Source organism: Heterodontus francisci, chromosome 9 (genome assembly GCF_036365525.1).
Source record: "Heterodontus francisci isolate sHetFra1 chromosome 9, sHetFra1.hap1, whole genome shotgun sequence".
Taxonomy (NCBI): domain Eukaryota; kingdom Metazoa; phylum Chordata; class Chondrichthyes; order Heterodontiformes; family Heterodontidae; genus Heterodontus; species Heterodontus francisci.
This window is the reverse complement of record NC_090379.1, coordinates 98,836,286-98,848,756: the sequence shown is the minus strand read 5'-3', so window position 1 is coordinate 98,848,756 and position 12,471 is coordinate 98,836,286. Positions and strand designations below refer to the sequence as shown.

General features: G+C 49.1%; 1 protein-coding gene across 1 annotated transcript in view; it reads left to right on the top strand.

Annotated features, from left to right (window-relative positions):
• The window catches only part of LOC137373507 (fibulin-7-like), a 46,058-nt gene that overhangs the window by 10,017 nt on the left and 23,570 nt on the right, over positions 1-12,471 (top strand). The window contains exon 2 of the mRNA XM_068038377.1: positions 8,077-8,233. Within this exon, the coding sequence (XP_067894478.1) occupies positions 8,077-8,233 (157 nt within the window). The remainder of the gene's footprint in view (positions 1-8,076; positions 8,234-12,471) is intronic.

The following is a 12,471-nucleotide window of genomic DNA, read 5'->3' as shown; positions in this document are numbered from 1 at the left end:
CAAGAGCAGGTCACAGTCTGGGAATTCTGCAGTGAGTAACTCACCTCTTGTCTCCCCAAAGCCTGTCCCCCATCTACAAGGCACAAGTCAGGAGTGTGATGGAATATTCTCCGCTTGCCTGGGTGGGTGCAGCTCCAACAATACTCAAGGAGCTCGACACCATCCAGGACAAAGCAGCCTGCTTGATTGGCACCCAATCAACCACCTTCAGCATTCACTCCCTTCACCAGTGACACACAGTGGCAGCAAGATGTACTGCAGCAACTCGCCAAGGCTGCTTTGATAGCATTTCCAAACCTGCGACCTCTACTACCTAGAAGGACAAGGGCAGTAGATGCATGGGAGCGTCACCAGCTGCAAGCCACACACCATCCTGACTTGGAACTATATCGCCGTTCCTTCACTGTTGCTGAGTCAAAATCCTGGAACTCCCTTCCTAACCACTGTGGGTGTACGTACACCCCAAGGACTGCAGCGGTTCAAGAAGGCAGCTCACCACCACCTTCTCGAGGGCAGTTAGGGATGGGCAATAAATGCTGGCCTAGCCAGCGATGCCCACATCCCACAACTGAATAAATAGAAAAAAAATGATATTAAGCCACAAAAGGAGATATTGGGACAGGGATGGGTTTTAAGAAGCAACTTAAGTAGGAGCGAGAGGTAGAGAAATGGTGAGGCTCATGGAGGGAATTCCAGAGCCTAGAGTCTGGATAGCGGAAGGCACAGCAGCCATTGGTGGGATGAAGGAAATCAAGGATGCGCAAGAGGCCAGAATTGCAATGCCTCGAATTTTAATCTCTCAACCTCTGCTCACATCCCTTCATGGTCTTACCTCTCCCTATCTCTGTAACTTCCATCAGCACTACAATCCTCCAGGGGCTCTGTCTTCCTCCAACTACCATAATTCAAGCCCTTTCCTGTTCTGTGGAATTCAGTTCCATACCAGACAGTACATGTAATAACTATATCATTCGGGAATTGCCTGGCCTTCACTGGATGCCTTTCTTTTGATGGTACAAGCCAAGATTGGGAGGTCGACACTTCATGACTCAATGCTAGTGAAAATTTATACTCCATAAATATTTTGTTCAAACTTTACAAAATGTCATGTGATTTTATTTAAGATGTCCCTCCTAAAGCAGGAGGAAGAGTGTTCGAACCTACTTAAGTGCCAGTGCTGCCTTGAGGATATTGACACCTTGGGCTGGATTTTTGGGTTCCGCTGGGGGCATGAATGCAGGCGACTGGGACTTGAGTACCGGTGTCAACTGGCATGCCAATTTCCTGACGCCCTTCTCGACACTAGCCGTGTTCACCAGGGGTGGGGGGCGGGGAGGGCAGTCTCACATTTCTACCTGATTCCTGATTTTAGGCCAATTAAGCTGGTTAAGGAGCTCATTAATGGGTGTGATTTTCACAGGGGTGGCTCATTGTCTGGAGGCGGGTGCACAGTGGGGAGCCAGTCATGGCCACCCTGGGGAATTACCTGAGCCCCACAAAGGAGCAAATGGCACAGAGGGGTCTCGGCCATTGACAAACAAGTGCCCTTGGCAAAACACAGGTGTCGGACAGAGTGGACATTGAGCTCTCGGGAGTGCAGGGTGTCGTCACCCTCCTGGTGTTGCAGGGACCTAAGAGCAGGAGCAAGACTGCCAAGGACAATTGGGCAACCACCCGAAGGCAGGAGCTGGCAATAGAGGCACACCTCAAATTTTGGGCCCAATAGAGACGAAGGACAGCACCCTCAGCAGAAAGGAAGGAGCCCCGAGCATAAGCAGGGCAGGGGAGAGGAACGATGGGCAGGAAGGACATGGAGGTCATACCCTCAGCGTAGGATCTACCGCCGAAGATAGAGCGACTTGGAGATTACTGAGAACCAGTGCTGCAGGAAACTGCAACTCTCCAGGCAGATAGTCACAGACATCATCACCAAAGATCTCGCACCTCGCAGCACTGTTTGCCATGCCCTGCCGGTGGCTGTCAAAGTCACTGTGGCCTTGAACTTCTTCGCCTTTGGCTCCTTCCAGGGATCAGGTGCGGACCTTGGTGGCATCTCGCAAATGGCAGCACACCACTGTACCTCACAGAGTTGGACAGTACATTCAATTCCAGACAGAGGCAACCTCGCTGTCACAGAGGACAATGGGTTTCACTGCCATTGCTGGATCCTCCCGGGTGCAGGGCATCATTGATTGTACCCGTGTGGCCATCATGACCGAGTGACTACCTACTCCGATTCATCAACAGGAAGGGCCTCCACTCCCTCGTTCAGCTGGTCTGCGACCACAACAAGAGTTTCCTCCATATGTACACTTGCTTTTCTGGCAGCTTCCATGACTCCTTCGTCCTCCACGAGTCCAGGCTGCCACAGCTCTTCACCCTACACCCCCCACCCCCCACCCCCAAAGTCCAGAGATAGATTCAAGGCAACAAGGGATAACCCTTGAGATAGATACTCACCCCTCTACGAGAGCCCTAGAAAGAAGCGCAGAAGTGATGCAACCAAAGCCACCTGCTCACAAGGACCATCACTGAGCAGGCCATTGGACCTCTGAAGATGCATTTCTGGTGCCTGGACCGGTCGTGTGGCACCCTGCAGTATGCTCCTGGAAGGGTCTCAGTCACTGTGGTGGTCTGCTGTGCTCTTCGTAACATGGCCCTCAGGAGAGGCGTGGACCTTGAGGATGGTGAGGCCCTGGAAGGACACAGCTCATTGGAGGAAGAGGAGGATCAGGATGTGGAAGAGGAAATGGAGGGAGAAGCTGCAGAACACAGAGGTGCTTTGGCTGCACAGGGAAGTGGCCGGGCATGTCACAGGACTCAAAGATCTTGTCAGGATGCCATGAATGTCAGGGATCATCTTATTCAAGAATGTTTCAACTGAGCCGCTCTGACCCAGGATGAATGGAATTGTTATGGAACTCACTTTGATGTACCTGTGCTAACACTTCCACTGAAACTCATACCACTAATGAAGGATGCACATCTGCCTGGATCTTTTGCCCTCAGCATTGGGGAGCTCTTCATCTCCTTCACCACCTTTTATACCTACTTTCTTGTCCTGCCATCAATAAAAGGAGTCTCAAGGGTGACTTCATGTGTCATTATTTACATAGTACTCAGAAAGGAAGACCGTGCACAGTTACAGCACGAAGACACTTCAGTGACCTCTGCATGATGCGGTGGCCTCTGCACTCAGCCACTTCTACGTGGTGTTCCCCTTTGCCCTTAGAGGAGGTGCAGGCAGCCTGCTCACTTGTCTCGGCTCATGGTTGAGATTCACGTGGCAGTTGTCCTGGTCGTGGAGGTGCCCATGGGGGCATCTCCAGAGGCTGGTGCATCTGCATCTTTGCAGGGGAACCTCCATCACTGGGCCTTGCTGCACAGATGCTCCCTCTGTCACAGGAGCCAAGGAGGCCGAAGGTGATGAAAGCGCCTAGTGAGGGGTGGCACCCACATCCTCCTTGGTGACATCCTCCTCCCTTGACTGGCACTCAGGATGGCTGGAGGCGAGCACCAGCTGGGGAGCAACTGGCATCCCCTCCAAACATCTCTGCACCATCATCACCACTGACCAGTCCAGGTTGCATTGTGTGGCATGCGTCGTGTATACATCAAGATGCAGTTCCTGCATGCACTCCAAGTGCTGCCACATATAGCTCTCCATAAGGTTGGCCAGTCTCTCAATGGAGTAACTCATTTGCTCAAATCCTAGAGTCATGGTGGCGCACATGAGCTGGATGGACTCCTCTATTCTCTGCCCAGGACCCTGCAGAGCCTCAGGGAACTTCTGACTTGTGGGAGTTGCTGTTCCTGGTCAAGGAAGAGCCTTCTCTCCAGTGACTCCTGAGGCCCTGAATCTGTGCTCAGCAGGGGTAGGGCTGTGTCTGACCTCTCTCTTCTGAGGGGAACTGTCCATAGCTGCCTCTGCCTCTGGCATATCCTCCTGCACACTAGTGCCATGCTCCTCACCCAGTGCTACCCTATATAAATGTGCATGAGGACCCACCGAGGTGAATGTATCTGCTCTGGTGGAGGGTGCGCTTGTAAGGTGTGAGGGTGCTTCTTTGCAGCTTTGTTGGTCATCCTAGCCCGGTAATGGTAAGGGTGAAGGTCTCCTTGGGTGGACATCTGCACCTATGGGAGACACAAGAAGAGATCATGGGAACTAGCCTTGGAGAGCTGAAGCCTCTGCAGTGCTGTGGCTTCCCAATACAACTCGGTATTTGGTGTGCTGTTGGATGGGGTAGAGCGGAATGCATCCTTTAGTGAGTGCATTGCTGTCTGTAATCACCATCTCCACCATAAGTGCCCATTTCGCCATGGCCGACTTCCTTATGGTCTGCGATCCTGGTTATTGCCATCGCTCTATCCTCTATTGGCGTGATGATCTGAAGGTATGGAGCCCCTCCACCTAGTTGGGCACTCTCTCGGGCATTATGTGAGCATTTCTCCTGCAAGGACAAAAGAGTGTGATAAGGCACTGCTGTCCTCTATGGCCAATGGCAGCTGCTCCAATTCATTGGAGGGTGTATGTTTCAGTGCTGGCTGGCCCTCAGCAGCACTATGGCTCTGAGCCATTCTGAGGGCTCAGTAAATGCCCTGGACATACATTTCTCCCATGTTCAGATGCAGCATGTGCCCTGAGGCTCCTCAGCTGGTGTGTCTGCTGGAGTGTGAATACCCAGAGGCCTGTCCTGAGGGGTGGGGGTAGCACTTACCTTGCTAGAGCATAGCAGGTCATTGAATCTTTTCCTGCACTGGATCCAGGTTCTTACCATGCTTCTGATGCTGACAGTGGCAGCGATGTCTGCCCATTGCTGCTTGGTGTGTGTGGGTGGTCTCCTCCTGCTGCCCTCAGGAAGAGAACCTCCTTCCTTTCCTTCTCGGCCTCCAACATCAGGTCCAGGTCTGTGTCTGAAAAACAAGGGGTTGTCCTGCCCCACGTTTCAGACCTCTGGCTCTCCTGAGGCACTGTGGAAATGAAGAAAAATCCTGCCTGAAGTTTTCTCTTATTCTTCCCTGTCCAGTCACAGCAGTAAAGAGACAGCCATAGTAATGGCTGCTGTTGTGAATTTAAATTGTGCCTGCACTTGAGTTGGCCCACCTCCATTCCCATCCCCGTGGCAGTTGATTGGTCGCCAAACCCATTTCCGTATTACTTAAGTGGTCGCCCCCACCACCCCACCACCACCACCTCACCCCCCCCCCCCCCCCCCCAATTTGAAACTCGGGGCCCATTTCTGTTTCCTCTCCTGGGATGAGTTTGGGACCCAGACACGGGCCTGACTTCCATTTCCTGCCCCCGGAGGCAGAATCCACCCCCTTTGCTCAGTTGGAAACACTACAACTTCTACATCAAGAAGCTTGAGGGTTCATGCATCTGTAGCAGGGCCTGAGCACATAAATCTAGGCTGATGTTCCAGGGCAGACCAGGGGGAAGTGCTGTGTTATTAGAGGTGTTATCCTTCAGGTGAGAGCCGGTCCTGTTTCTGGCCGGGGCGGAGATCACCTCATACAAGAGGTAGGTACCTGATAATATTAATCAAGGCCGGATTGATCTCTGGGACTAGTTTCAATCACCTGAGGGGGTCAGAGAAGTTTTCCAGCTTTCATTTCCCTATAGTTGGCACGCATGAGATTTTCTGATTTTTTTTTTTTTTGTCTCTCCCAGCAGATTGCATGAGCTTGTGGAGAGTTCCTATATTTTAATGCATAAGGTATTGGAGCTGAGTGGGACAAAGTGGGCCAGAGGGTCTTTTCCTGTCTGTCATTGTTCATACGTTCCAATGTTAGACCAGGGGCCCCGCTGCTTATTCAGGTGGACATGATATCTGCAGTGAGAAGCTGCTAGCATTGGTATTCTGCTAGAATGAAGTCAGATGGGCTGAATAGCTTGCTGCTTCATTCAATAATTTAAAGCACATCTCTATTTGTAATAATTTCAGAATTGATGGCATTGTGCAGTGAAACAGTCGATTACAATGAGCCTGTAGCCAGTGAAACCCTATGTGCTCACTTTGAGTAAATTGTGTTTCACTGTACGTCAATTTAGATTTAGGTTCAAACATCTGGCATTTTTTTTGCAAGTTTGGAAGTGTTTCATTCCAAAGCCAACCAGTCCCCTCTAAACTGCATAATTTTCATATCTGATGCCATACTAATTATGGGCTTGCGTGAAAATGATTTTAGTCTTTTAACTTCTTGAAAAGCATCATTTTCAAGCCTTTAATTAAATAAGCTTTGAGTAAATTTAATGTGGGTGTATAGATATGTTTGTGTGTGTCGATGCATTGCATTATATATATTATTGTATTGTGTATGTTTATATTATATATATTTATATATAATATATATAGTTTATTGTAAGTATGCCAGGACAAAGCAGCCCATTTGATTGGCACCCCATCCAATACCTTCAACATTCACTCCCTCCATCACCGACGCACAGTGGCAGCAGTGTGCATCATCTACAAGATGCACTGTAGCAACTCACCAAGGCTCCTTCGACAGCACCTTCCAAAAACGCGATCTCTACCACTGAGAAGGACAAAGGCAGCAGATGCAAGGGAACACCACTGCCTACAAGTTCCCCTCCAAGCCACAAACCAACCTGACTTGGAACTATATCACCGTTCCTTCACTGTAACTGGATCAAAATCCTGGAACTGCCTCCCTAACAGCACTATGGGTGTACCAACACCCCAAGGACTGCAGCGGTTCAAGAGGGCAGCTCACCACCGCCTTCTCGAGGGCAATTAGGGATGGGCAATAAATGCTGGCCTTGCCATCGATGCCCACATCCTGTAAAAGAATAAGAAAAAAAATTGTTTAAATAACCACTCCATTGGCATTGCTCATGATGAGACAAAGGATATGGAAAACTGTTAGGCTTTAGTTTTATTTTCAGGAGAAAATATGTGAATCATAGAATGTCTACAGCACAGAAGGAGGCTATTCGGCCCATTGTGTCTGTGCCAGCTCTCTGTAAGAGCAACTCACCAGTTCCACTCCCTCCCCTTTACCTGTTGCTCCATAAATTTGTTTCCTGTGCATCTAAGTTACAGAGATCAATCAAAATGCTTTTGACTGGTTCTGCCAGTCAGCAAAATGATTGTCCGCTGGCTGTAAAGGGTCCCTCCGTGAAGAGTTTGTGTAGGGTCAATCTAGTGAGTAGGTGGGTCACAGTGCAGAAGTGTCCTGAATTTGGCCAAAATTGACACATTTGTTCAGAGAGGCCACAAGATTAGTTTTTGCTGGAATTGAAAATGTTCCATTGGTGCAGTGGAGCACTTGGTACATTACAGTACAGGTACAATAGTACCATAGGAAGATGAGTTGGGACTTGGATGATTCATTAGGATTGTATAGAAGGAGTTATACTTTACATCTAACCACACTGGTTCCTCAGCTAGGAGTGTTTGATATATCTGAAATGGGAATTTGTTCTATTTTAAGTATTAACAACTGTTAGCTTGATGGCCATGGCAAGCTGATAATGACCAGATAATAGTGATGTTGGTTGAGTGATAAATATTGGTCAAAACATCAGGAAAAACTCCCCTGCTCTTCTTGGAAATAGTGTGTGGGTTCTTTTACGTCCACTTGAGGGGGCAGATGGGGGTCTTGGTTTAACGTTTCATCTGAAAGACGGCACCTTCAAAAGTGCAGCATTTCCTCAGGACCCCATTGGGTGTCAGCCCACATTTTGTGCTCAAGCCTCTGGAATGGAACTTCAACGCATGATCTTCTGACTCAGAAGAAACAATGTTACCAACAGAGCCATGACTGATATCTAATTGACACAATAGATGAACATATCAATTAAGTGGCAATTTACTGGACATGGCAACAAGACTCGGCATGACAGTCACTTTAAGCAAGTAGCTTATTGTCCAATGTTGACTGAAATAGAATATTTTGATTCTCCCTGGTTTCAATGCTGGAAGCTCATCACATCCCACACCTTTAGCAAATCCCTTTGAAAGGGTCATCTTTTTTTTTTGTGCATATTTGTTTGCAAAGGGGATGTGGCAGAAGTGATATCCTGTACCTATACCATATTTCTTTTTACAGGGCTGTCCCAGCAAGCAGCAGATGTTAAGTGCCATTCGCCAGATGCAGAAACTGCTCTCCACTCAAGAAGCTCAGTACACACAAGGGATTCGCATGATGAAGAGAAAGCTCAGTCTTCTGCAGAACACAGTGAACAAACAGGCTTCCAAGCACAATGGTAAGTTGCACAAAGCATATCTAGACACTCTAGTGAGGAGATCCTTTCTCTATGCCTCAGGCCCTCCATATTAGGAATATAGGATTAGGAGGAGGCTGTTCAGTAGCTCAAGTCTGATCTGCCACTGTTCAATTAGATCATGGTAGTGCTATATCACAACTTAATTTACCCACATTGTTTTTTAAAATTCTTTCACAGGATGTGGGTGCCTCTGGCTAGGTCAGCATTTATTGCCCATCCCTAATTGCCCTTGAGAAGGTGGTGGTGAGCTGCCTTCTTGAACCGCTGTAGTCCATGTGGGGTAGGTACACCCACAGTGCTGTTAGGAAGGGAGTTCTAGGATTTTGACCCAGTGACAGTGAAGGAACGGCGATATAGTTCCATGTCAGGATGGTGTGTGACTTGGAGAGGAACTTGCAGGTGGTGGTGTTCCCATGCATTTGCTGCCGTTGTCCTTCTAGTTGGGAGAGGTCGTGGGTTTGGAAGGTGCTGTCTAAGGAGCCTTGGTGCCTTGCTGCAGTGCATCTTGTAGATGGTACACACTGCTGCCACTGTACGTCGGTGGTGGAGGGAGTGAATGTTTGTAGATGGGGTACCAATCAAGCGGGCTGCTTTGTCCTGGATGGTGTTGAGCTTCTTGAGTGTTGTTGGAGCTGCACCCATCCAGGCAAGTGGAGGGTATTCCATCACACTCCTGACTTGTGCCTTGTAGATGGTGGACAGGCTTTGGGGAGTCAGGAGGTGAGTTACTCGCTGCAGGATTCTTAGCCTCTGACCTGCTCTTGTAACCATGGTATTTATATGGCTACTTCAGATCAGTTTCTGGTCAATGGTAGCCCCTAGGATGTTGATAATGGGGGATTCAGCGATGGTAATGCCACTGAATGTCAAGGAGAGGTGGTTAGATTCTCTCTTGTTGGAGATGGTCATTGCCTGGCACTTGTGTGGTGCGAATGTTACTTGCCACTTATCAGCCCAAGCCTGGATATTGTCCAAGTTTTGCTGCATTTCTACACGGACTGCTTCAGTATCTAAGGAGTCACGAATGGTGCTGAACATTGTGCAATCATCAGCGAACATCCCTACTTCTGACCTTATGATTGAAGGAAGGTCATTGGTGAAGCAGCTGTAGCTGGTTGGGCCGAGGACACTACCCTGAGGAACTCCTGGAGTGATGTCCTGGAGCTCAGATGATTGACCTCCAACAACCACAACCAGCTTCCTTTGCGCTAGGTATGGCTCCAGCCAGCGCAGGGTTTCCCCCTGATTCCCATTGACCTCCGTTTTGCTAGGGCTCCTTGATGCCATACTTGGTCAAATGCTACCTTGATGTCAAGGGCAGTCACTCTCACCTCACCTCTTGAGTTCAGCTCTTTTGTCCATGTTTGAACCAAGGCTGTAATGAGTTCAGGAGCTGAGTGGCCCTGGTGGAACCCAAACTGAGCGTCACTGAGCAAGTTATTGCTAAGCAAGTGCCGCTTGATGGCACTGTTGATGACACCTTCCATCACTTTATTGATGATAGTCGGCTGATGGGGCGGTATTTGGCTGGGTTGGACTTGTCCTGCTTTTTGTGTACAGGACATACCTGGGAAAGTTTCCACATTGCAGGGTAGATACCAGTGTTGTAGCTGTACTGGAACAGCTTGGCAAGGGGCACGGCACGTTCTGGAGCACAGGTCTTCAGTACTATTGCTGGAATATTGTCAGGGCCCATAGCCTTTGCAGTATCCAGTGTCTCAGCCGTTTTCTTTATCACGCGGAGTGAATCGAATTGGCTGAAGTCTGGCATCTGTGAGGCTGGGGACTTCAGGAGGAGGCCAAGATGGATCATCAACTCTGCACTTCTGGCTGAAGATTGTTGCAAATGCTTCAGCCTTATCTTTCGCACTGATGTGCTGGGTTCCCCCATCATTGAGGATGGGGATACTTGTGGAGCCACCTCCTCCAGCTGGATGTGGTAGGACTGCAGAGCTTAGATCTGATCCGTTGGTTATGGGATCGCTTAGCTCTATCGCATGCTGCTTACGCAGTTTTACATGCAGATAGTCCTGTGTTGTAGCTTCACCAGGTTGACACCTTATTTTGAGGTATGCCTGATGTTGCTCCTGGCATGCCCTCCTGCACTCTTCATTGAACCAGGGTTGGTCTCCTGGCTTGATGGTAATTGTAGAGTGGGGGATATGCTGGGCCATTAGGTTACAGATTGTGGTTGAGTATAATTCTGCTGCTGCTGATGGCCCACAGCATCTCATGGATGCCCAGTTTTGCATTGCTAGATCTGTTCGAAATCTATCCCATTTAGCACAGTGGTAGTGCCACACAACACGAAGGAGGGTATCCTCAATGTAAATGCAGGATTTTGTCTCCACAAGGACTGTGCGGTGGTCACTCCTACCAATACTGTCATGGACAGATGCATCTGCGGCAGGCAGATTGGTGAGGACAAGGTCAAGTTTGTTTTCCCCTCTTGTTGGTTCCCTCACCATCTGCTGCATACCCAGTCGAGCAGATATGTCCTTTAGGACTCAGCCAGCTCGGTCAGTAGTGGTGCTACCGAGCCACTCTTGGTGATGGAATTGAAGTCCCCCACCCAGAGTACATTCTGTGTTCTTGCCACCCTCAATGCTTCCGTTCAACATGGAGTACTGACTCATCAGCTGAGGAAGGGCGGTAGGTGGTAATCAGCAGGAGGTTTCCTTGCCCATGTTTGACCTGATGGTATGAGACTTTATGGGGTCTGAAGTCAATGTTGAGGACTCCCAAGGCAACGCCTTCCTGACTCTATACCACTGTGCCACCACCTCTGCTGGGTCTATCCTGCCGGTGGGACAGGACATACCCGGGGATGGTGATGGCAGTGTCTGGGACATTGTCTGTAAGGTATGATTCCGTGAGTATGACTATGTCAGGTTGTTGCTTGACTAGTCTGTGGGACAGCTGTCCCAACTTTGGTACAAGCCCCCAGATGTTAGTAAGGAGGGTTTTGCAGGGTCGACAGGGCTGGGTTTGCCGTTGTCGTTTCCGTTGCCTAGGTCGATGCCAGGTGGCCCGTCCGGTTTCATTCCTTTTTATTGACTTCATAGCGGTTGGATACAACTGAGTGGCTTGCCAGGCCATTTCAGAGGGCATGTAAGAGTCAACCACATTGCTGTGGGTCTGGAGTCACATGTCGGCCAGACCAGGTAAGGATGGCAGATTTCCTTCCCTAAAGGACATTAGTGAACCAGATGGGTTTTTACAACAATCGACAATGGTTTCATGGCCATCATTAGACTAGATTTTTTTTAAATTCCAGATTTATTAATCAAATTCAAATTCCACCTTCTGCTGTGGTGGGATTTGAACCCATGTCCCCAGAGCAATAAAAACAAGAAATGCTGGAAATACTTGGCAGGTCTGGACCCTTCAAAGTGTCACTGACCCGAAAAGTTAACTCTGCTTCTCTTTCCACAGATGCTGCCAGACCTGCTGAGTATTTCCAGCATTTCTTGTCTTTATTTCAGATTTCCAGCGTCCACAGTATTTTGCTTTTATCCCCAGAGCAATACCCTGGGTCTCTGGGTTACTACTCCAGTGACAATACCACTATGCCACCGCCTCCCCTTAAACTGCCTCTCTTGACCTTCTAGGTGGTAGAGGTCACTGGTTTGGGTGGTGCTGTTGAAGGAGCCTGGGTGAGTAGCTGCAGTGCATCTTGTAGATGGTACACACTGATGCCACCGTGCTTCAGTGATGGAGGGAGTGAATGCTCAAAGTGGTGGATAGGATGCCAATCAAATGGTGTGCTCTGTCCTGGATGGTGTCGAGCTTTTTGAATGTTGTTGGAGCTGCACCCATCCAGGCAAGTGGAGAGTATTCCATCACACTCCTGACTTGTGCCTTGTAGATTGTGGACAGGCTTTGGGGAGTCCAGAGGTAAGTTACTCGCCAACAGAATTCCCAGCCTCTGACCTGCTGTTGTTGCCACGGCATTTATGTGGCTGGTCCAGTTCAGTTTCTGGTCAATGATAACCCCCCGGATGTTGATAGTCGGGGTTTCAGCAATGGTAATGCCACTGAACATCAAGGGAAGGTTGGCTATATTCTCTCTTGTTTGAGATGGTCATTGCTTGGTACTTGTGCGGCACGAATGTAACTTGCCACTTCTCAGCCCAAGCCTGAATGTTATCCAGGTCTCGCTGCTTCTGGACACAGGCTACTTCAGTATCTGAGGAGTCGCAAATGGTACAGAACAT